Here is a 24,956-nt window from a genome sequence, read left to right as displayed (position 1 = left end):
CCACCACATCATTCTACACCCGTGTCGTCATCCGAACTTCTCAGCAAAACCAATGATGAGATTTCTTGTGAACCAGTGCAACACGAGCCCAATAATTCTTTACACGCGTTAGGAAGTGAAACTTTTGCTGTATACTTGTCCAATATTGACAAATGTGTAACCGAAAACGACATTAGTGTGATGGTATCACGATCATTGAGAGCTCCTTTATCTTGTTGTAACGATGTAGTGAGGCTTGTGCCAAAACACAAGAACACTAATACTTTGGACTACGTGTCTTTTAAAGTTGTATTGGAAGCGAGTTTGAAACCACTAGCATTGAGTGCGTCTACTTGGCCTAGACAAATCAAATTTCGAGAGTTCAAAAATCGAATGAATGAAACATGGAAACCTAGTGAATAACGATAATCCTGAATTTGTCAATCGGTATTGTTTGTTTTAATCTTTGGTCGTTTATATGATGTTGTATGTTAGAATTTGTTCCTGATTCAATTGATTATTGTGTGAAAAGTGGAAATGTCTTGTAGTTAAACGTTGTTTGATGTAATTGTATGTTGAATGTGTGTATGCTAATTAGTTTTAAGCAGCAGTCTGTACGGCCTAGAGCCGAAGACGGTGAAATAAATAAATAAATAAATAAATAAAATGATTCTGAAGCTTCCTCCCTGGTATAGTAACAATGAGTTACATAGAATATCCAATGTTGAAAAATTGGAACAAATGTCAAATAAATTATATTGATAATTTCAGGAAAAAATCGTTACGATCTTCTATTGCCACGATTAATGCGTTATATATTTAGGTTAAGTTAGGTTAAGAAAATTGAAAACGTGTTTTTTTTTTCTCTTATAAGCAGGTGAAATCAACTCACCTGTAAAAAATCTGAACTGCTACGGCAAATGAAATGTAGTATGTTGTTAACAAAATGTTAATAAATCTTACATTTGTTTTACCAAATAAGGATGATAGTGTTGTCCAATAACACAGAACACTTAGATATAAGAATTGAATGTAATGTTTGGAATGATACTAATCAAGAATTAAAAAAAAATGCTAGATCTATGAACATATTTGTGGTTTTATGATTGCCTGTGCGATAAATTTTCGAACCCAACCTTAAGGCTGGTTTGCTACCGACAAGAAAAGGAACCGCCTATATCGATGCGTGGAGAATTTCTTCTCAGAAATGGTTTAGGAAACCACATTTATCTGATCACAGTACGCAGTTGAGAAGAAATGTCATATTGAATGGGGCTCTCTGTAGGAAATTTTTGACCCATTCAGTAAATAAATGTCTTTACTTTTCTTGAGCGAAACGGCATACTTAGCTTTACACAACACAGTGTTTTACAGAAAAACATCAGCGTAGTTTGAATTGGACATTTTATTTTGAAAAAATCGTCAAATAATCGACGTCAATTAATCGATTAACTCGATTATTTAGTGAGCCAGGAATCGATGAAAAATTAATCGATTAGTGAGTCGATTAATCGATTAATCGAAATAATCGATTAATTTGCGACAACCCTACGTTCGACAGATCAATCAAAATGAATCGAAAAAGTATCGATCTCATCATCAAAACGCAGTGAAATAGTTCAAACTCTACCTATCCGACGCAGCGCAGCATTTACCATTCGGCTTCCCATTCAACACAGCAGCAATGTGCTCATCACTTTGGATGGGAATCAATACAGCTTGCAGTTTCAGTTTTGTTTCGTCATCGTCCAGTGCGTCGTGGTTAGTGTGATAATTCGTTCAACATCAAGGATTCCACTTCCCTCCCAGCTACGATGGTGTGGCCAACTCGGTAGCCATCTAGCAGAACATTAAGCGTTCCTGACTCTTAGTCGGCTGCAGCAAGCTTAGTCAAGAACCATGTTCATCAACAATGGCGAGTGCGATTGCCGGGGACTTGCGCTGTTTTTGTGTGTATCACAGTGTCGTGTTCATTATCTGTAGTTCTCTATTGTTAATTGATTATAAGTTTAAATGTAATTGAAAATCGTAGATTTTGGGGGCCGGTATGTTTGTGCAAATGTATTGACCCAACAGAGTAACATACAAAACTGTATACATATGTATTGAGTAGATGTTTCAATAAAGACCAGTAAGCTCTTTACCTCCGCCATAGCAGGACGGTCAAACCCATAATTGTAGTTTTACAATCACAACGTAGGATTAATATCACTTCTTGCACGATCACGAAGTATAAAAAATGCATATTTTAAAATCATTACAATGATTAAAAGAGGATTATATTATAAATATAATATATAACACACTAACTAGTATTTTCGTTTTTAACCGTGTACCTTTCGTCGTTTCTCGCCTGTGCTGACTACCCAAACCCGGAAAAAATTAGTGCAAGCCGTGGTGATGCCTTTCTTCACATATTGCGATGTAGTGTATCACTCCGGCCTGTCCGTAGCACAAAATTAGCAGCTGAACAGATGTTTTAAGGCAGCGGTCCGTTTCGTATACCGGCTTCGTCGGAGAGAGTCCACCGAAGAAGTGAGGAACACCATCTTGGGACACGATCTAGCAACGAACTATCGGAACCGTATTTGCAGCTTTATGCGGCAGGGATATGCCAAGGATCTGCCCGACTATTTGCTGCAGCACCTTCAGCGAGGAACGCAAGAGCGCACTCGGTGCTTTACCATCCCAGCACACACGACGTCCCAAAGGAAAAGTATCCTCATTGCAGGAGCTTTTAGCTGGATCGGCGTTCCTATTCAAATTAAGCTTGAACCAACAATTAATTCATTCAAGGCAGCCGTCAAACGATGGCAGTAGATAATAGGTACCTAGATTAAATTTAATGTGGTCGTTATTGACACTGACAGTCACTGTAACTTGTAAAACCGTGATTTAATTACTAGTTTCCAATGTTTAATATCCAAATTTACATCGTTCGTTTCCTTGACCTGAGATATAGTTTGTAAACTGACAGGGTATCGTAACGTTAATAAATTGCAGTTACAATTACAATTACAATGGAAATGTCATTGAGTCAACGGAATGAAATCTTTTTTAATCGTTTACTATAGCAAAATTAAGATATTAAATCGCAATAAAATCGTGTTACACTTAGAAAAATGTGCTCTCTCGTTCAAGCTACAAAATAACTGTGAATTTTTCATCACTTAACAACCCAATCAGGAAAAATATGTTTTTTCCGTGCATGGGTCGTAGCATATTTGAACGCACTCGTTCCGATCCATCATTGAACGCACAGTTAATGACAGCGCGAGCTGTCATTAACAGTGCGTTCAATGCTCTCGGCCAACATCCCGAAGCTAGAGTGCCTGTAAACAAGAGTGACGTCTTGTTCCAGTTTTGACAGGTCTCCTGCTCGATTGGAACGCGGATTTGTATGGAAATGACAGCTCACCGCTGTTCCAATTTTGACATTGACGCCACTCTTATTTAAATCCACTCTGCCGAAGCTAGAGTGCCTGTAAACAAGAGTGACGTCTTGTTCCAGTTTTGACAGGTCTCCTGCTCGATTGGAACGCGGATTTGTATGGAAATGACAGCTCACCGCTGTTCCAATTTTGACATTGACGCCACTCTTATTTAAATTCACTCTGCCCGAAGCGAGCGATGCTCTTGCTCTGGCCATAATAGTTATTGTCATTTTTTCTGTGAAAAATAATTACCTCTTCTAATGGTTTGCAATCTTTTCGGAGGAAAATGCTGCCTTAACCAGTGACCGAATCCTAGTTTGGGTGCATAAAATCGATCATCAAGTGGTGCGCGAGCCGTTCGTCGTAAAAATTGTGCGATTCGGACGCTTTTCGGGCGTGAATTTGTGATTTTCTCCTTTCGGCTGTGAGTGCGCCAATCTTCCAGCAGTCAAAACAAGTTTCGGATTAATTCTACGGTTTGGTTCCGACGCGACCATCCGGGGCGCAACATGGCTACGGGGCTGGTGGACAAGTCGTTCGTCAGCAGCAGCGACGAGTTGTTCTACCTCAAGTGGAACAACTTCCAGAAGAATGTGAGCACCCAGTTCGAGAAACTCCGGGAGGAGGACGACCTGGTGGACATTACGTTTGCCTGCGAGGGCAAAAAGCTGACCGCCCACAAGCTGGTCCTGTTCGCGTGCAGTCCGTTCTTCAAGGATCTGCTGAAGGTGAGAATCGACCGTCGGATCGATTCTAACGTTGATTAATGTCCTTTATTCGTTTCGGCTTGCAGAAAAATCCGTCTCCGCATCCGGTGTTCTTCATGAACGATGTCAAGTACGATGTGCTGAAGGCGATTCTGGAGTACATGTATCTCGGCGAGGTGCACATTACCAATGAGAACTTGAAGGATTTCATCAAAACCGCGGAAGGGTTGCAGATTCGCGGATTGAGCAAGGAGAATAACGTAAGTTTATTGTTCGGGATTGAGGTTCAGATGGATGGCACTCTCTAAATTTGTGCGAAGTGGGGTATCTGTATAGACAGGGCTGGTAGCGACCAAGTGTCTCAGGAGCTTTAGAACTCTCATGCTTGAAAGAAGAGACCAGACAGAAACAAGGGCTTTTATGATTTTTTCTGGCATCAATCCGGCAATACGGTCTGGCATTTTGTCGTGACATAACAAATTCTTTAACGGCCTTGATAACGAATACCTTCATGAATTCTGTTTAAAATACATTGCCTGTTAGTTTTTGGCAGCACATCTTTTTATTGTTTCAAAGTTTTTCTTGTAGACCAACTTACGTGATTTGGTCTAGTCCAGTGGTTCTCAACCTTTTTGCAGCTGAGACCTCCTTTAAAGTATAACAAACATCTCGCGGACCATTTAAGGGGTCTCGAAATGAAAGTTAATAATATCCTTCCAAAGGTCTTATGAACCAGCAGAGACCCTTGGCAGGTACACCTAAAAGTCACGACTGTAACTCATTGAAAATAGCATTGAAACTAAGCAATTCGCATAAATTAGTAAGTGGTACGTTTTTAGACTGATGTATGAAAGTTGCATCTTCTCTCCCGTTACTCAAGCCAGCGATTTGAGACTAACGTCCTTGCAAAAGCTGAGGAATAGGAAGGTGTGAGTAAGTGATCACATACTTAAAAGAGATGCAAAGAACTATACAAATTCTCATAAATGTGTTCAAACAGATAATGCAATACTTCTGCTAAAATATCTGGAGCCCACTAAATTTACTAAGAATCTTGCCAATAATTTACTCAATATCTTTCTTAGAATCCGATAATAAACTTCTGAGAAGGAGCTTGCCAAAATCAACAAAAAAGCATGTCGTTGAGAAGCTTCCAATAAAAGTTCTTGCTGGCTTGTTCAAAATATTCACAAATATTTTACCTGTTGGCTTTCATAAATAAATATATAAATGAAAAAGCTAGTTGTCCCCTCTTCCCCTCCATGTTTATTTTGATTGTATACTACACTAATACAATCAAACACCCACTTTCTCCTCACCTCTTATATATCACATTGAGTTGTCCCGGCAAACGTTGTATTGCCAAGCAGTAGGCTGTGAAGTAGGCCATGCAAAAATCGCTTACGAAATGTCGTTGTTTTGCTTCCCCATTTGTGTATTTTCGCTAATGTTTCAACTCACAAACACGATGCATCTCTTGTCAAATCCAACAATGAAAGAATGACATGAATCGGTTGACCCGTTGTCGAGTCATTTCGTGACATACAAACACTATTCCATTTTTATTTATATCGATAGTACGATAAAGTTCTGTTCGAAATTTAAAAAAAAAATCATTAGATTTTAAAAATTTCTTTGGGTATTCTCGAGCTTTCCATCATAAAAAAAATCCCGAAGAATAGTTAGGTATCCTCCATGCAAGCTGCTTGGAATAATTTCATACATTTGCGAAGCTTTTGAGAAGCCCTCTGAAACCCGTTACAGGCGTTCGTTAAAATTTCACTAGAAATGCTTCAAAAGTCTTATCAGATCAAAAATATTTGCAGAAATCTTTAAAGGATCACTACGACAGATAAAAGTAACAGAAAAACTCACTTAAATTATGCTACAAAATTCAAAAAAATTAGTTTGATTATTCAGAAACAGGAGAATTTCAAATTCCTCCATTTCCCTAGTTCGCTAAGAAACTTTCAATAAATTTTCAGGGGGCTCGCAAGAAAGCTGGAAAAACCTGCCAATGGTTAAGTTTAATATGTCACGAATTTTCTGGATGCCTCTAGGAACGTTGTCACAATTGAAAAAAAAAAAAAATAATGTCATTGAGTACAAAAAAATGAACAAGTCCATTTTTTAATCTTTGAATTACCGTTTTGTCTCAAATCCCGAACAGACTCATATTCCGAACACTCGGTTTTTGTATGGCGATGAGGATGAAATGTTTCGCTGAAATATATCATCAAATTACCAGGCGATAGCAGTCAATTACAATTCAATTTAATCATCTTCCAAACTATTTTTTTTACCTCCTACCTCCCGAGCTAGGAGTAGTGACGATTCTCTAGTTCGAGACCAGTAAAAGTAGCTCAGATAAATGTATTTGCGAAATTATTCATTTGAATACGATTTATTCGTGCTGTTCGGAATTTGAATCAAGGTGTTCGGAATATGAGACAGAATGAACACAGTGTTCGGCATTTGAATCAAAATGTTGTTCAATTCTTTTAGGTAAAAACAATACTAAACAAATTTAAATATATATTTTTATCAGTACACACAACAGTTAACAGTAAGACATTGCGAAGAAACAAAAATTTTCATAAATATCAGCTAATTTGTGCCCACCTGGTGCATTTGAATTCACTGTTGTCCTCAAGTGTTCGGAATATGAGTCAAAACGGTATTCATCTGAACCCCGCTATTATTGCTTTTTTTTTGCTAAATATAATTTAATTATCAATCATGGAAAATGCACATTAACAATGACTTTGCGGACCCCCTGAGAAATTGTCACGGCCCCCTAAGGGTCCGTGGACCACCGGTTGAGAAACCCTGGTCTAGTCGATATATGAGGAGGTATTATAATTAGCGCTCAATCGCTCATGGTATCCATCACTTTTCGACAAACTCTACAGAAACCACCCACTATACTTTAGACTCGGTTCAAGGCTGTTTGCTTCCAGGTTCTCGATCGTAGGTACCACACTTCCATGATCCTGCTCCACTTGGTCAAACCATTTGGCTCGTTGCGCCCTCTTCGTCTTGTACCGACTGGATTTGAAATGAACACCTTTTTTGCGGGATTGTTGTTCGACATTCTCGCAACGTGTCCCGCCAATCGTACCCATCCAGATTTCTGGATACTAGGTTCACCGTAGAATTGCGCAAGTTCGTGGTTCATTCTTCTCTGAAGCTTATGTTACTTTAGGACGAATAATATATGAGTATATCCACATTATCATTTTTGGTTTCAAGCCCCATCTTCTGCCAAAATTTCTGGAGCATGCCCAGAACGAACTGGTAGCTTTACTTATCACATAGGTACTCAATATGAGCATTTCAATTCACTATAAGCACAATGGGAAAGCGAAGAGGGCTTTCCTTAGCCGAGTGGTTAGAGTCCGCGGCTACATAGCAAAGCCATGCTGAAGGTGTCTGAGTTCGAATCCCGGTCGGTCCACAATCTTTTCGTAATGGAAATTTCCTTGACTTACTTGGGCATAAAGTATCATCGTACCTGTCACACGATATACGAATGCGAAAATGGCAAGTTTGGCAAAGAAAGCTCTCAGTTAATAACGGTGGAAGTGCTCATAAGAACACTACGCTGAGATGCAGGCTCTGTCCCAGTGATGACGTAATACGCAAAGAAGAAGAAGAAAAAGAAGGGAAAAAGAAAACAGTTAATTTGGAGTCAATTTCGATTATAATAGACTTTAGAAACCTTTCATTAAAAAATAAGACTTTCCAGACACTTGCATTAAAATAGAGATCATGCCTCTATAAACAAACCAGCTACCAGTTCTGTATACGGAGTGGGAATGGAATAATTCTTAACATTAACAAATAATGCATCTAACAACTTTTGCCCATGGGAAAATATGGTAACTAATCCAATTTGAGTTTGAGTCGCACAACATGCTCTTTCGTTAAATTTGTACCACATTCCAATCTCAACCAACACTAGGCTCTATCAAATACGCAGGGTGACATCGTGATGCCTCCCGCAAACCAACAGGTTCCCATACGTAAGGAGGAAAAGGAAACCACGGTGGTGGAAAGCGTCCTGCTGGATGAGTTCTGTCGCAAGCGCCCGGAACCGGGGGAGATCACACACACCACGGTCGGATTGAACATCAAGCGGATGAAGACCGTCGATACGCAGATTCCGTCGGTTAGCGGCCAGGACAATGGTAAGAAGCGTGCCCAATTGATTCCATTGCGACAAGTCGGATGAAACACGTCTGAACAAAAATCTAACCAATTTCAGTCTCCAATGTAGAGCCCAAAGTGGAAATGGTCGAATATCTGGAAACGGAGAGTACCAACCACCAGTCGCCGACCTACTGCAGCATGGACAACTACACGGAAAAGAGCAACTCCCGGAACAACATTGCTCACATGAGCCAGCTGAACACTGGTAAGTTGTGGTATCCATCATATCTTAACCCTTTATCTGTGGTCTGGGGTACCGTGCAAGCACCATATCCTGAATAATTAATAAAATCCAATCAAAAATTGCAAAATTTTCGAGTTACGCAATAATCGGACGCTGCCCTATAAGATATGTCTCTTTCAAAATTTAGCCTTGTCGGGGCCAACTTGGCAAAGAATGCGGTTTCAAGAGTCCGAGCAAGCATGAGTTATTTTCGTTGCGTTGCCGGTTTTATTACTTCAAGGATGAAGTATCAATTTGTGAGCTCGTTTTATGCTTTTATTCTAAATCTTTAAAATTTGTATGACTCCACATTTAATCGTTCAGCGGTGAGACGTAAACATGATTTTTCAATGAACTAAGAATGGTTTGTCACTGTGAGTGTCGGCATAAACTCTAATTTATAAAGTATTTATGTTTTATATATGTATTTTTTAAACACCCCTTTCCTTTTAGCTTTACTTTTGTAATCAAAGAAATACTTTGAATGATTCGACACTGTGAGTGTAGATTTGCGAAATTTTTTACTTCATTCACCAAACTTTGAATGGTTTGCCACTGTCGTTTTCGGCATAAGAGTGCTCTGTGATGCTCCAGCCAATCGAGTTTTTTTTCTTTGGGACGATTCAAATATGACGTCCATTGTTTTCAGGATTTCTAGACTCCCCTCTGTCACGCTTTTCCAATACCTTATACACACACTGTCACACTTTCGTATGGACGTCATTTTCATTGTAATTGAAAATCTTTCTCATTGTCCGACAAACATTTCAAAACAATTACGAAATGCTAAAATTCAACGATAACTTCACTAAACAAAGCTTTCATTCAATCACCCTTAAAATACACAGTCAACAGTAGACTCTGCACTGTAATAACCTCCTAATATAACGTAGAACTAAAAATCCTTTCTTGCGTTCCACAATCTGAACAAGAACTTACCAGACCAGTCCGGCTAAGGCCTGGGCGGCCTCTGCTGTACGTAGGAGACGTTTCCATTCGACTCGGTCCATGGCTGCCCGTCGCTAGCCACGCATTCTGCGAAGGGTCCGCAGATCGTCCTCAACTTGATCGACCCATCTTGCTCGCTGCGCACCACGTCGTCTTGTGCCGGTCGGATTGTTTTCAAGAACCATTTTCACCGGGTTGTTATCCGACATTTTGGTGACATGCCCGGCCCACCGCAGCCTCCCAATTTTTGCGAGGTGGACGATGGTTGGTTCTCCCAGCAGCTGGTGCAATTCATGGTTCATTCGCCTGCTCCACGTTCCGTCTTCCATCTGCACTCCGCTGTAGATGGTCCGCAACACCTTCCGTTCGAAAACACGCGTTGATCCTCTGCAGGTAGGGTCCATGTTTCATGCCCATAGATGAGTAGCGGTCTAATCAGCGTCTTGTAGATGGTTAACTTCGTGCGACGGCTAACTTTCCTCGATCGGATCGTTCTGCGGAGTCCAGGCACAATTTCCAGCAACGATGCGACTCTGAATTTTTCTGCTGGTGTCGTTGTCGGCGGTCACCAGTGAGCCCAAGTACACGAATTCTTCGACAACCTCGATTTCATCACCGTCAATATGAACTCGAGGTGGGGGGCGTGCCGTGTCTTCTCTTGAGCTATCATGTACTTCGTCTTCGACACGTTAATGTTCAGCCCGATTTGCCTAGCTTCAGCCCTTAGTCGAATGTACGTTTCCGCCATCGTCTCAAAGTTGCGTGCAGCAATATCAATGTCGTCGGCGAAACCAAGTAACTGGATGGACTTTCTGAAGATCGTGCCACTCGTGTCTATCCCCGCTCTTCTTATCACACCCATTAACGCAATGTTGAACACGGTGGCGATTCCCTAACCTCAAATCTACCTGTTCCACAATTAGAAATTCTTGAACTTCGGCAACAAATTTGCATCTAATGAGTAGAGATTTGTTAGAAAGGATGATTTCAATCATAAACTTTTTAGTTTATAATCTAAATTTGTCGAAATAGTCATTTATAGAGTCGTAGAACAGGTAGAAAGTGAGGTAACGAGTCGCCACTGGTTGAACAGTAAACACGAAAGACCATCACCTTGCCGTAACCTCTGTGAGATTCGAAGGGTCTCGAGAGTGTCCCTGATACTCAGACTACGCACATCCCTCGCTCCACCATCGCCTTGATCAATCTTATCAGTTTGTCCGGCAAACCGTATTCGTGCATAATCTGCCATAGCTGCTCTCGATCGATTGTATCATAGGCCGATCTAAAATCGATGAATAAATGAGGTGTGCGTACATTGTATTCGCGGCTTTTCTGCAATACATGGCGGATGGCGAATATCCGGTCCGTTGTTGCTCGTTCGCCCATAAATCCTGCCTGATATTGCCTAACGAATTATCTAGCAATTGGTGACAGACGGCGGCATAGAATTTGGGAGAGTACCTCGTAGGCGGCGCTCAAAATTGTGATCGCACGATAATTGGCACAATCCAACTTGTCGCCCTTTTTGTGGATGGGGCACACGACACCTTCCATCCACTCCTCCGGCAATACTTCATCCTCCCAAATCTTGGAAATAACCCAGTGCAGCGCTCTTGCCAGTGCATCTTCTTCTTCTTTCTGGCGTTACGTCCCAACTGGGACAAAGCCTGCTTCTCAGATTAGTGTTCTTATGAGCACTTCCACAGTTATTAACTAAGAGCTTTCTTTGCCGATTGACCATTTTTGCATGTGTATATCGTGTGGCAGGTACGATGATACTCTATGCTCTGGGAATCGAGAAAATTTCCTTTACGAAAAGATCCTCGACCAGTGGGATTCGAACCCACGACCCTCAGCATGGTCATGCTGAATAGCTGCGCGTTTACCGCTATGGAACTGGTGCTGATCAAGGAAGATTTTTATAAATCTTCGAGTCGAGTCTAGTACACGACACTGAAGACGGCCTTAAAGCTGAAGTCTAAATACGCGTATCTGTCAAAGCATACAAACTCTAGTAGAATTAAATGGTATAGTACTAAATTCCTTTTTTTTAATCTACAAGCGAAATATTAGCGATTGAATTATTTAACATTTTTACCGATCATTCACCTTGGAATGGCTGCCCGAAAACGATCATAGAGGAGAGACAAAAACATTCAAGCAGTGTGTGAACCGTTGGCACCGTAACGCCTGATGGTATTGATGCTCTTGCTGCTTTGTGTTTTGGTTGACTGGCAGAATCGATGAACTGTGGTGAATTGTGGTCACAGTTCCCAAGTCTGGTCCCGATGAGGAACTTGACCTAGAGTTCATTAAAGGACTATTGGTTGATGAGTGGAAACGCCGTTACGGAGAGGGAGATCGAGAAAACGATGAAGCACTGAAAACGTTCAGTGGAGCGAAAAAGTCCGTTGAGAAGCAGAAAAAGGTTTTGCCACTATTGCCAAAAGGAGGGCAAGTACATGCGGAATTGCATAAAGTTTGCGGAAGACAGAAATAGAGATTTCGAGTCGAAACAGCAGAAGGTGAAAATCGTGAAGGTTGACGATAACTCCGGCGACATTTGCTTCACTGTGGGGATGGCGGAAACCAACGAAAATACGTGGTTTTTGGACTCTGGGGCCACGTCGCATATGGCAAGCAACGCATCGATCATCACATCTGTTACATCGGAGATAAGCAGCGGCATTACATTGGCTGATGGTAACAAAGTCCTATCGCAACGTGCTGGCTCTGGAACCATTACTGCGGTTGACAAAAACGGCGAGCAGCGCATCGTGAAGTTGAAGCAAGTTCTGTATGTACCAAAGCTGAAGGGAAACCTGTTGTCGGTATCCAAGATGACGGATGAAGGCTGCACAGTGGTGCTCAATCGTACCGGATGCAAGGTACTCAAGGACGTACATGTGGCAGTAATCGGCGAACGAAAGGGGTATCTGTATCAACTGAAGCAACCTGAATCAGCAGCAGCTACAGCCACACAGCATCGGGAGCATTGCCAGCATTCCTGGCATAGACGTTTGGGCCACCGCGATCCCAAGGCGTTGAAACGTATCGTCGCGTCGACTGACCTCCACCATGGTCGATTGTGGAATCCGGTCAGTATGTACTAGAGATGTACCGAATAGCACTATTCGGCCTTCGGCCGAATACCGAATAGTTGGAAAATTATTATTCGGTCAAACGAATATTCGGCCGAATAATGACCTAATATTCGGCCAAAAAAATCATAATATTCGGCCGAATAACACCGTCTAATTACTCTAAAACTATATTTTTAATCGTGGATAAAGAAAAAAAAAGAGTTTGCTTAAGTAGGGAAAGCTTCTACGGTGAAAATTTGAACGGATTATGAATGAAAATGAATGATCGTCCTCTTGAGCTTTTGAAACCAATTTGTAGAAATCACAAAAACAGTAAATTTCAAAGATCTTTCGTATTTCTAAAGTAAGGGATTTATATTCTATTGCAAGCACTTTTTATCCATCTCATGTTTTGTTAAAATATAACCCAATATACGTTACTAGATTTCTCATCCGACTTTTGGAAGTGTTTTAAAGAAATTGGAACAAACAGACTGTAGACCACTTTATTATGCTAAAAGGAAGAACTTGAGCAGGTGTCTCAAACCAAACAATATCGAAAGAATGGAAAGTGCTAATATATGTTAACGGTTAAAATTAAAGGCATTGAGTCCATACGCGTCAAACTATTTAGTCTAGTGGTTCCTTACAGCCCCAGAAAAATGATTATAAAGCTTTCAGTACACTATGGCAAATATTTGGCATAGATTGATACAGTGCCAAACAAATGTTTGTCATCGCATAGATTTGGTTGGTGTTGAAACCTATGTTTGTCTGTTGATTTATGCCTAGCGAAATATTTGCACAATTAGCAAAGCTTATAATGTTAGCTTAAGGCTCATTTGCAGAGAATGCCTTATGTATTGAGCAGCACCGTAGTCACCTTAATGCCATAGATCGGAGAAATTCTCACTTTTTTTTAATATTTGGCATCAAACTCATTTCATAGAATGCATGAAACGAAAATTTTAATGTATCATCATTTGAATAAATTCTTTGATTTTTTACCTTTTCTTAATTATTTAATTTTGTTACTATTCGGTCACTATTCGGCCTATTCGGCCGAATAACAGAATTTATTATTCGGCAGACCGAATATTCGGCAAAACCAAAATAATCGAGATATTCGGCCCGAATATTCGGCCGGCCGAATATTCGGTACATCTCTAGTATGTACCATCTGTAGTGAAGCCAAAATGAATAGAGCACCTCATATTCACACAAAACTTGAAATGTGGGCTGGGCGACTACCATGCTACAAAAATGCATACGTTTTTGGTAGTGAAGCGATTGTGCACGTACCAGCTGAAAAGAGACGAAAATGTGACATGAAAACTAAAAGGATGTTATTCGTTGGATAAGAATAAATTCGAAAAGGGTTTCGGTTCTTGGATACAGCAACTAGCAAATTCACCATCAGCCGGGATGCCACATTTCTCAACCACTGCCCTATGAAAAAAAAAAAACGATTCGCAGCGTTGCCCCCGAAGCAAGTCGAACAACATGAGCTTGTAACTGAGGTACCGCTTGGCCCATTGATGCTGCAAGTAACAACACCGTTGAACGAAACCGTCGAAATGGAATGCGAGCTCCAGGGTTTTTCGGATGATGAGGAGATAGAAGAAGGAATTCCAGTTGAGGAGGAGTTTCCAACTGCAGAACAACCACGTCGGTCGAGTCAGCACTAATGGTATGCCACCATTGCTATACAATCAGGAATTGCATCTAGCAAGTTCATGCAACATCGAACCAGCGAGTTTGAAGGATGTAGTTGGAAGTCCACAAACAACACACAACAATGGGTTCAAGCGATGCAAGAAGAGCTACAATCACATAAGGATAACCATACATGGGAACTGGTTGAGCCACCTTCCAACCGGAAGGTCATAGGAAGCAAATGGGTGTTTAAGTTCAAACGTAGCAGTTCTGGTTCCATTATTGGTCGTTACAAAGCACGCCTCGTAGCACAGGGCTACAATCAAAAATATGGAGAAGACTACGAAGAAGTACCGTTTTGTCTCATATTCCGAACACTTAGTTTTTGTATGGCGATTTGGCTGAAATGTTTCGGTGAAATATGTCATCAAATTATCAGGAAACGGCAGTCAATTGTAATTCAATTAAACGTCCTCTTATCTACTTTATACTTTAGGAAAAGTGATGATTCTATAGTTCAAGGTCAGTAAAACTAGCTTAGATAAATCAATTTGCGAAATTATTCATTATATGGTTTATTTGCGCTGTTCGGAATTTGAATCAAGGTGTTCGGAGTAATTAAAATTTCCACAAATATCAGCTAATTTAAGCCTATAAGATGTTTTTGAAGTCACTGTTGGCCTTAATATAAGTCGAAACAGTAGTCGCACCCCAAACTCCGAACATTGCTGTCTATCGCTGGTAAACGTGGTCTACATTTGCGACACTTTGATGTCAAAACGGCGTATTTGTATGGAGAGCTACACGACAAAATATATAGGCGCCAACCACCAGAATTTGCAGTTAAAGGGAAGATGTATCTTGTTTGTCAACTTCGAAAAAGTGTTTACGGCTCGAAGCAATCCGCCCGCCGCTGGAACAACGCCGAGTCAGTAGTCCTAAAGTAGCTGATTGGAATGCAGCAAAGAGGGTGCTTCGCTATCTCAAAGCTACAAGGGACAAAAGGTTATATTTCGGTGGGCATGGAAAAGATCTGGTAGATTTTTCGGATGCAGGCTGGGCAGGAGACGTTGCAGCTAGCAAGTCGACGACGGGATATGTGTTCCTATATGGTGGTGCAATACTATAAGCCATTTTACGAGACGTTCAAATGACGTTTTCTGGCGGGCCGCTCATTGTTGTTGTTCAAAAAACTAGCATGATATCTGAATGGCGCTGGTCACATTTTTGTTGCCGATGACTTCCCCGTCTCTTTCAGCGCATGTTTCTACCCGGTTTACATGTATTACAGGTAACGTAGATGAAAAATATCTTCCCTGCCTACTGATTTAAATTTTACATGCGAACATTAAAAACTTTGTTGCATTGCCACCAGCGCCATTATTGAATATGCTCCTTCCAAATGTAGCGCTAGAAGAAACGTAAATAAATCGGCCCGCCAGAAACTTTCAAAGCTGGTAAACAAACGGAAACCATATGATTCGAAACGTCTCATAAAATGGCTTATGGAACAGCCACAAGCATAGTAGTGTGTCGTTATTGTCGATGGAGGCGGAGTACATCGCCCTAAGTGAAGCATCACAAGAAGTGACATCTTTGAGACAACTACTTAAAGACTTTGGAGAAAGACAGTGTAACCATCCTTCACGAAGCAATCAAAGTTGTCTTAGCTTCATACAGTCAGATCGGACTACTAGAAGATCAAATCATATCGAAAAACATCAAAAGTAAGGTCCTTAGGTCTGAGCACAACTTGGCGGATATGTTCACCAAACCTTTGGGACAATCGAAGCGGTATGGATTGAGCACATCTTTGGGGATGGCGGAAACAATCCCAACGATTCTTGAGGAGGAGTGATGAAACTATCAAAGTAGTTAATCATCGTTTGAATGCGCCAGCACCGTTCCATGCGTAACCACCGCGTGTAGCGTGCTGCTTAGTTTTTAGTTTAGAGTTAACCGTTGAATGAATAGGGTAGATGTACCAATAGTGGAGGTACTAAGCACGATTGAACTTCATGTTAATGTTGTAACGGGAAGTAACAACCTGGGAGGGAGAAACCAATACAAAATTTCTCTACGTCACAGTGAGCCGAGATTTTGCTGTCACGAACTGTCACTGTGAGCCCGGATCTTAAACAATGGACAAACATGATAAAAGCGCGTAATTAGCTTAAGCATATTTTTACATTTCATCAAAAGTAGCAAAAATCGAATTAGAATCAATTCATGCACATTCAAAAGTAACTTCACGAGAGCCTCGTTTATTCTTTTTGAATGTAACGTATAGAAATGAGACTTTTTTTACTGTTTTCATTAAAACTGAAAATTAAACGCATAGAAAACTGTGGCCCTTTTTCAATGTTTGTCCAGAAAAATCGAAGGCACACAACAAATGAAAACTAGCGATTTTCACTAAGCCTGCCTTGATTGTCGTTGGCAAACTGGAGTTATCTTGCAACTTGGAAAACAATTGTATCCAATTTCGTGTGTAGTTTCGGTGCCTCCCTCCCAGGTAACAACCATTGACTAAATGAGAAAAATGATTTCATCGCAGCAATCCATGACATGCCAGCGGAAAATAATACCTCCACTATTTGTACACTGTTCCTTTAGTTGCGGTATATTTTTAATTTGTGTTCCTATAGTTGCGGTATCCGTGGTTTTCTTATGGGATCCTCCACTATAGGAACACTTCACCGCAACTATTGGTACAAGTAAGAAAAGTTTTAGCAATTTTAGTAATATTTCATCAGTTTTGAACGCTCTTTTTAACTATTCCGTGTATCAACAAGAAAAAAAGTCGATTGGCAGTGTCGATACAGTGGCTAATGTAATAAAATCAGTGAAAACGGCACTACCGCAACTATAGGAACACCCTAAGTTGTTCTTAATAAATCAGTTGAACTTGCAAACGCGTGTGTCAGTTCTTACGGTTTGACTTATCAACACGATCGCCATATAGCAAAGGTTACACACTAACATTCCTTCCCCCAATCCCACCTAACTACAAGCACGTGGCCGGCGCCGTTATTGATCCTGTATAAATAGAGGCACTGAATTATGCACACTGAAGTAGATTTTGGCCATACCCAGCCGAATTTCTAGTTGATTCTTTGTGCATCTTTAATTCAGTGTAGTCAGTCTAAGCTAAATTTGCCGGGCCAACCCGGCCATCTGCATGCTAGGTTCTGGCCACTAATTACGTAATTCAAAATTGTTGGTTTTTATTAGACTACACGTCAGTTCTTGGTAAGATTTTTTGTCGAAAAATTTAAAATAATTTGTATGGTGCTTAAGAAATCTCAATGCTCCCACAAACCCATACGTAACGTAATGGATGACCCATTACGGCACTGCGGATATGTTAACAATTGTCTTCAACATCAATTACTTTCAGCTGGCTTCACTCAGACCCAAACGCAGCCGGGAAGCTCCGGTCATCAACAGCAACCGCAGCAACAGCAACAGCATGTGCAACACGAGTACAAATCCGAAGAGGACAGCAGCTGGATGGAGAAATCCCTAGACAACATCTCAGTCAACTCCGAACAACAGTCCGGGGGCAAATTCAAGGGCAAGTCCGGCGGTGGCAATCGCTCCAACCGTTCGACCGACGACAAGACCAACTGCCTAACGCCTCGCTGTTGTCCCGTTTGCTCTCGGTTGTACTCCAACGTGTCCAACCTGCGGCAACACATGCGGTTAATCCACAACCCAACGGCCGTCTGCTGTCCCATCTGCCAGAAGCACTTCAATTCGGAACTCTACCTGAAACGGCACTACTCGTCGATCCATTCGATCAACACGGGCAACCAATCCGACGGAGAAATGGTGGACCAGAAGCCAACGACGGCGCAGCTGGCCACCCAGCAAGCGCAAGCCCAAACTCCTCAACAGCAACAGCAAACCACCCAGCAACAACAGCAACAGCAACAGCAGCAGCAACAACAGCAAGCCCAGCAGCAATCCCAACAGGCTCCAGCCCCGGCCACTACAAACACCTGGAATCCATATCACCATCACGACACGACCCAGCTGGTGAACCCCTTCATCAAATAATCACTATTAGTCGCCTCTAGTGGTAAGTCACATGTGCAGGTACAAGAGCAGCAGCAGCAGCAGCAATGTCTTTCTCAGCTGGTCACAATCTGCTCGTTGGGTCAGCTAGCTGTCCGAGACGGTACTCCGCTCCGGCAGTGAATACGGGATGCTTGATTTCGTTTTATTGTAATTATAGGCAATCGGATGTCTAGAGTTGAACGTTTTTTTGTATAGGACTTTTAAGAGTGATTGGTAGACATAATATAGACGGTTAGCAATGGAGAATGAACCGTGGCCTTTTGCGGGCGGCATGGACAGCAATGAGTAAGAGGATGATGGACAGGGAAGTGCTCTGTTTTAAGCAGGGATTTTTCTCCCTGAGCTTGGTAGTCTAGGAAGTGAGGGTTCAAAAGTTTTCTAGATGGGTTCAACAGTATTTCCACCAGGAATTCCTCCGGGGATTTCTTTCAGGATTTCCAAGGATATTTCCTCCAGGATTCCCTCCCGGAAACCCTACAGGTATTTCCATCACAAATTCGTGGATTTCGTCTAGAAATTCCTCCGGGGTTCCAGAAATTTCTCTGGAGATTTTCACCAGTAATCCTTCTCCAAAAATTACTCCGTAGACTACCTCCAAAAACTCTTCCGGGGATTTGCTTACCCAGGAAGAAATTTCGGAGAATTCCTCTGAAGGAAATCCCCGGAGGAATTTCTGGAAGAAATATCCGGAGAAATACCTGTTGCAAATCTCCAAAGAAATTTCTGGAGGAAATCTCCAGATAAACTCTCTAAAAAATCCCCGAAAGAATTCCTGAAGAAATTCCTCAGAGGAATTTTTTAATGAATTTCTGGACGAAATCCTCATAGAAAATCCTGAACGAAATCTCCGAACGAAACGCTGTTGGAAATCCCATGAGAAATTCTTGAAGAAAACCTCAGAGGAGCTCTTGGGGGAAATCTCTGCGGGAATTCTTGGAAAAAATCTCCCGAGGAATTTCTGGACGGCTCCACCGGGAATTCTTTTCGAGCTCCACTGGAAGCTCCTCCGGAAATTCATTTGAAGCTCCACCGGGAATTCCTTTGGATTTTTGCCATAGTTCCTCCAAGGATTTAATAGGAGTTTTTCCAAGAATCCTCCAATAATTCCACGGAAATCCTCCGGAGTTTCACTAGGCGTTTCACTTTTCATCCTTCTGGAGTTACTCGGATAATTCCTCTAAATTTCCCTCGGGAAATCCTCCAAAGTTCCTCCGAGAATTTTTCACGAGTTTTCCCTAGAATTTCTTCAGAGTTCCCTGGAATTCTCCAGAAATTCTTTACTTCCAAAAATTCCTCCGGAGTTCCTCCAGCAATTCCTCTGGATTTCATCCAGCAAATCCTCGGAAGTTCCTCCTGAGCTCTACCAGAAATTGCTGCACAGTTCTTCCATAGCTTCCTCCGAAGTTTCTTCGGATTTCCTTTATGAAGTTACTCTAGAATTTTTTTTTAGATTCCTCCAGAAATTCTTTCATAGTTCCTCCGGGATATCCTACGGAGCTCCACCGTTCCTTCAGCAATTCCGCGGGAGTTCCTCCAGTAATTTCTTCGTAGTTTCTCCAGAAAATTCTTCTGGGGTTTCTCCATGAGTTTCTCTGAATATTTCTTCAGACTTCCTCCGTAAATTCTCCACAGTTTTTTTTTATGGAGACCCTTCAGCAATTCCTCCGAAGTTCATCTGGAGCTCTACCGGAAATTTCTTAGCAGTTCTTCCGGAAAAGTTTCCGGAGCTCCACGGAGAATAACTTCGGAGCACTGCCGGGAATCATTTCGAAGCTCCTCCGCGAATTCTATCGAGATTCATCCGGGAATTTCTTTGCGGTTCATCCGTGGAGTACACGGATTCAAAGTTTCATCGAAATTCTTTAATTGGAAGGTTTGATCAATTCTGCTGTTCAACTCACTATTTGTTTTTATTGATCACATTCGAAATGGATCAGTGCATGCGCCAAGATAAATATTATCACCACTGGGAGATAGAGGAGTATCTTCTCTTCATCGCAGCGTTGTTAATTAACATGTATCCATTCGTTTGCCCAATAACAAGAAGCTACACACTGGGTTACCAATAGCTTTTAGGGCGAAATCATAAATTATTCGAGATTTGCCCCAATAGTTCCTCCTGCGCCGTAGGATTTCAAAGAGTTATCCAGAGTAATTACAGTGGGTTTATTCTACGACTGGCGTGAGGTGACAATTGTCGGTCTCGTATAGCGAGGTGACAATTCTCGACTTGAGTGAAGTGACTCTCCATTTGATTTGCACGGTGAGTCACTTCACTCGAGTCGAGAGTTGTCACCTCGCTATACGACACCGACAATTGTCACCTCACGCCAGTCGTAGAATAAACCCAAAGGAATCAATGGAAAATTCCTGGGGGAGGATTGCCTAGAATAATACTTAGAATAATATCTGGAGCGAATATTTGGGAGGGTTTTCGAAGGAATTTCTGTGGTAATCGCTTGAAGAATAACAGAAAAAAAACGAAGATCCTGGAGGAATTGTCTAGAGGAATGAATGTGGGAATTTCAAAAGTAGTTCTTGGAGAAAACTTTGAAGGAATCTCAGGAACTCAGAAACTTCTGGCAGAATCTTTTAAGTGTAAAATCTGGCAAGGAATCGGATTCTAAATGGCAACTAAGGAATATGGTAAAATGTTATAAAATAAAACAGGCTTCTGCTGGTATGGTAGTCCGTGGTTTGAGAATCTTTCAAAGACATCCTGATGGATTGTCTGGAGAAAACTGAACGGATTTTTGAGAAAAATCCCAGGAGGAATATCTAGAGGAAAAACTTGAGAAGTCCTAGGAAAAACACATGGAACATTTTCTGAAGAAATCTAGAACTTATGGAGAAATGTTTGGAGTAAATCCCGATAGAATCCATTGAATATTGCCTGGAGAAATCTCTTGGAGAATTCATGTAGGAAGGGAATTCAGATAGACGTTCTGAAGATATTCTTGGAAGTATTACGAAAGGAATTCTTGGAGAAGTTCCTATGAAAAATCCAAAGATGAATTTCTGAAAAAGACCATAGAAAATATCCATGAGTCTGGAGGGGGTAAATTACTGGACAAATCTAAACAATCCCTGATACAATTGATAGTGAAGTCCTTATGTGAATTGCTGTAGGAATCGTTGAGTGACTTCCTGGAAGAATACCTTGCGGAATTCTTGGAGAAATCTGGCAGTTGTTCTGGCAGAATTCCTGAACGAATTACTAGCGGATTTTATCGAGGTTTTTTTGGCAAAATACTTGTAGAAGTTACTGATAGAATTCCTGGAGAAATTACTGGCAGAACTCCTCAAAGTAATACTGGCAGAAATAATGGAGGTATTGATGGTGGAGTTTCTGAGAGAACCCCAGGTGTAATTTCTGAAAGAATCCATGACGAAATTGCTGGAAAAATTCCTGTTAGAGTTCCTGAGGTTATTGGTGAGTTTACTGAAGTCATTGGTTTGGCAAAAGACCACGCTCCATACAATTTTCAACGCAATTATATGGCGAGATTTAAGTGGAATCATAGAAGAAATTTTATGGAGAAATTGAGGAGTGTTTACTGAGTGAATCCCTGGTGGAATACCTTCTGGAAAGGAAAATATCAAGATGAAATCTATGGAGGAATTACTGACATTCCTACAGGAGTTTTCGAAAAAAATCTCTTTATTATTTAACGATGAAATTGCCCTAAAGCAATTTTTTGACAAATACCTGAGTTAAAGAAATTCTTTAGAGGAATCTCTGAAAAAAAAAATGCTGGAACCCTGGGAAGTCCTTTTGAGAATTTTCGGAAGAATTCGTGGAAGAGACACAAGTGTACCCCTTTCGAAAATATCTATAATATTTCATGGAGAATTTTTTGAAGAAATTTTCTGAAGGATTTACTGCATTCTCTGAATAAGTTTTTGAAAAATCATTGAATCGTTTCTTTTTCAAATATTCTTAAAGAAATTCGTTGAGAACTCCCTGAAGGAGCTTCTGGAGTAATTCCTGAGAAAATCCTAGAACGAATTCCTTACAGAATTCGTTAAGAAATCCCTAGAAAAATTTCAGAAAGAATTCCTGGAGGGATCCCTTGAGGAACTCTGATGGACTGTCATGGAGAATTCTCGGAGGAATCTCTGGACGAATCCTCGAAGAAATTTCTAGAAATTGAACTCAGATATATGTGCAGTGAAATCATCTAATGAATTATTGAAATGCCTTAGTTATTTCTGTAGGAGTTTCTGAAGGAAAACTGTGGAGGAATCCCTTTGAGAATTCTTTTTTTGGATAAATTACTTGAGGTTTCTTCAGAAGAATTGCTGGGAAATATCTCGAAGACAATTTTTAAGGAAATCCTTGGAGAAAGTAGTGTAATCATTGAAGAAGTTTTCAAAAATAGAAATCTCTAAAGGAGCTCATGGAGGAATTTCTGAGGGAAACTTATTACAAATTCCTAGAGGAATCCTTTTGAGAAATTCTTTAGAGTAATTGCAAACGTGCTTATTCTGCGCGGCGTGTGAGTCGAAACGAGTCGCTCTCACCTCGAGTGACGTGAGACGACTAATGTTAATCAAATGGAAGCGGGTCGACAATTGTCACCTCATTCGACTCGTCTCACCTCACACGCCGCGCAGAATAAGCACAAAAATAGAGAAATTGCAGATGGAATTCATGGAGGAATCTTTGGAGGAACTCTGAAGGAATTCTTGGAGAAATTTATGGAGGTGTCCCTGGAAGAATTCGTTGAGAAATTTCTGGAAAACATCTGAATTATGATATCTAGGTCTAGGGAAAGTGTACCAGTTATGGCCATAGTGGTTCCCTATTTGGCCATATGTGACATTTTGATAACGTTCACATTTGTAATCATTTTGATTGCTTGATGAACATCAAGAAATATCTTAAATCTAACTACTACTACACACACAAATTTTCAAAACTTGAAGACATTAAAGTTATCACGTATGGCGAAATAGGGAACCACTATGTCCATAACTGGTACACTTACCCTAGGTGAAGTCTTTGAAAGAATTACTGAAATCCTTGAAGGAGTTTTCGAAACAATCTCTAAATTATTTAGTGGTGAAATTCCTTCAGAAATCACTGAAGGATTTTCTTGAGGAATACTGTTGAGGTATCCTTCTTCTTCTTCTTCTTGGTATTACGTCCTTACTTGGACAGAGCCTGCTTCTCAGCTTAGTGTTCTTATGAGCACTTCAGCAGTTATTACCTGCGATATTTCTTTGCCAATGTTGCCATTTCCACATTCGTATATCGAATGGCAGGCACAATGATACTTAAAATCCAGGAATCTTGGAAAAATCTCGGGAGGAATTCCTGGTAAAATTCTCGAAAGAATTCATAGAGAAATTTCTGGAAAACATTATGTCGAGTAGAAATCTACGAAGGAATAACTGAAATCCTTGGTGGAGTTTTCGAAAAAATCTGATAATAATCCCTTAGGGTTTTCTTGGAAAAATCTCTGGAGAAATCAGTGGAAGGATTCGGAAAGGAGTCTTTGGAGAAATCGTTGAAGAAATTTCTGAAAAGTATCTGAAATATGTTAAGGTAATTGGAGGAGTTTTCAAAAGAATCTCTGAATATGTGGCGGCATAGCTTCCCTAGAAAAAATCATTTGGAAGCCCTGAAGGATTTTCTAGAAGAATTCATGAAGAAATTTCAGGAAGAAATCCTTGATAAAACCCTAGAAGAATCATTGTGAAATCTCTATGAGAATATAGAACAAAATTTCTGGTAGGATTCTGTAGAGAATTTTCTGTACGGAATTTGTTGAAAATATCTGAATAAATATTTCCTGCCAATATGTGCCAAGAGATACTTGAGAAATTCCAGAAAAAAAACTTCTGGAGAAATTCCTGAGGGAATGGATGGACAAATTCCTTTGTAGAAGAAATTCCTGGTGTATCTCTGGATGAATTCCAGGCGGAGTTCTCGGAGAGGTCCCTGGAAAATGTTCGCACTATGGGTAGGTAAAATCTTTGAAACAACTATTGAAATTCTTGGAAGAATTAGAAAATAATTTCGTGGTGGAACTTTCCAACACAAATTCCTTGACAAATGGCCTTGAAGAAATCCTCGAAGGAGTTTCTGAATAAAACAAAATGAGGCATTCTTTGAAGAAACAGTGGAATCCCTGGTGGAGTCCTTTGAGAATTCTAGTAACAACCTTTTAACGAATCTGTGAAAGAATTCTCAGAGAAGTCTCTGGAGGTGTCAGTGGAAGAATTTCTGGAAAATATCTGACATATTTCTTGGTGAAATTTTTGGAGAAATCATTGAAGGAGTTACTGCATTCTCTGGATGAATAATCGCGGTATTCACTATCACAGATCACTACAAAAATGTTTTTGATTTGCTTCACCATCAGACAGGAGAGTGGATGTTAAATTTATTTGAAATAGTATTTAGATCAAACTGCGGTGGAAGCGTATGAAATTTGTTCATTTTTTGATGGTCTATTTTTTGGAACTGTTATACAATTGGACCAAAAAATGGAGCACCAGTGAAAACGGCCTTAGAATGAATGCTGGTTCAAAATACCTATCCAGGGATTTCCTCAGCGATTACTCTGAAAATTTTCCAAAATCCTTTCCAGGATTCCCTTTACAGGTTATTCTACTGATT

General features: G+C 40.7%; 1 protein-coding gene across 3 annotated transcripts; it reads left to right on the top strand.

Annotated features, from left to right (window-relative positions):
* The first annotated feature begins 3,602 nt into the window (after positions 1-3,602).
* On the top strand, positions 3,603-18,574 carry LOC5576197 (protein bric-a-brac 1). Of its 3 annotated transcripts, none has more exons than XM_021838010.1 (5): positions 3,603-4,141; positions 4,207-4,380; positions 8,085-8,310; positions 8,400-8,537; positions 17,646-18,574. In XM_021838010.1, exons 1-5 carry the CDS (start codon positions 3,923-3,925, stop codon positions 18,305-18,307), a joined length of 1,419 nt encoding a protein of 472 aa, XP_021693702.1. In that variant the 5' UTR covers positions 3,603-3,922; the 3' UTR covers positions 18,308-18,574. The 3 variants fall into 3 exon arrangements, with proteins under 3 accessions (XP_021693702.1, XP_021693703.1, XP_001662540.2); XM_021838011.1 differs by having other exon boundaries at positions 3,604-4,141; positions 8,103-8,310; positions 8,388-8,537; XM_001662490.2 differs by having other exon boundaries at positions 3,604-4,141; positions 8,388-8,537.
* The last annotated feature ends 6,382 nt before the right edge of the window (positions 18,575-24,956 follow it).

Source organism: Aedes aegypti, chromosome 1 (assembly GCF_002204515.2).
Source record: "Aedes aegypti strain LVP_AGWG chromosome 1, AaegL5.0 Primary Assembly, whole genome shotgun sequence".
Classification (NCBI taxonomy): Eukaryota; Metazoa; Arthropoda; class Insecta; order Diptera; family Culicidae; genus Aedes; species Aedes aegypti.
The sequence above is the reverse complement of the archived record's forward strand: the minus strand, read 5'-3'. Positions and strand labels throughout refer to the sequence as shown.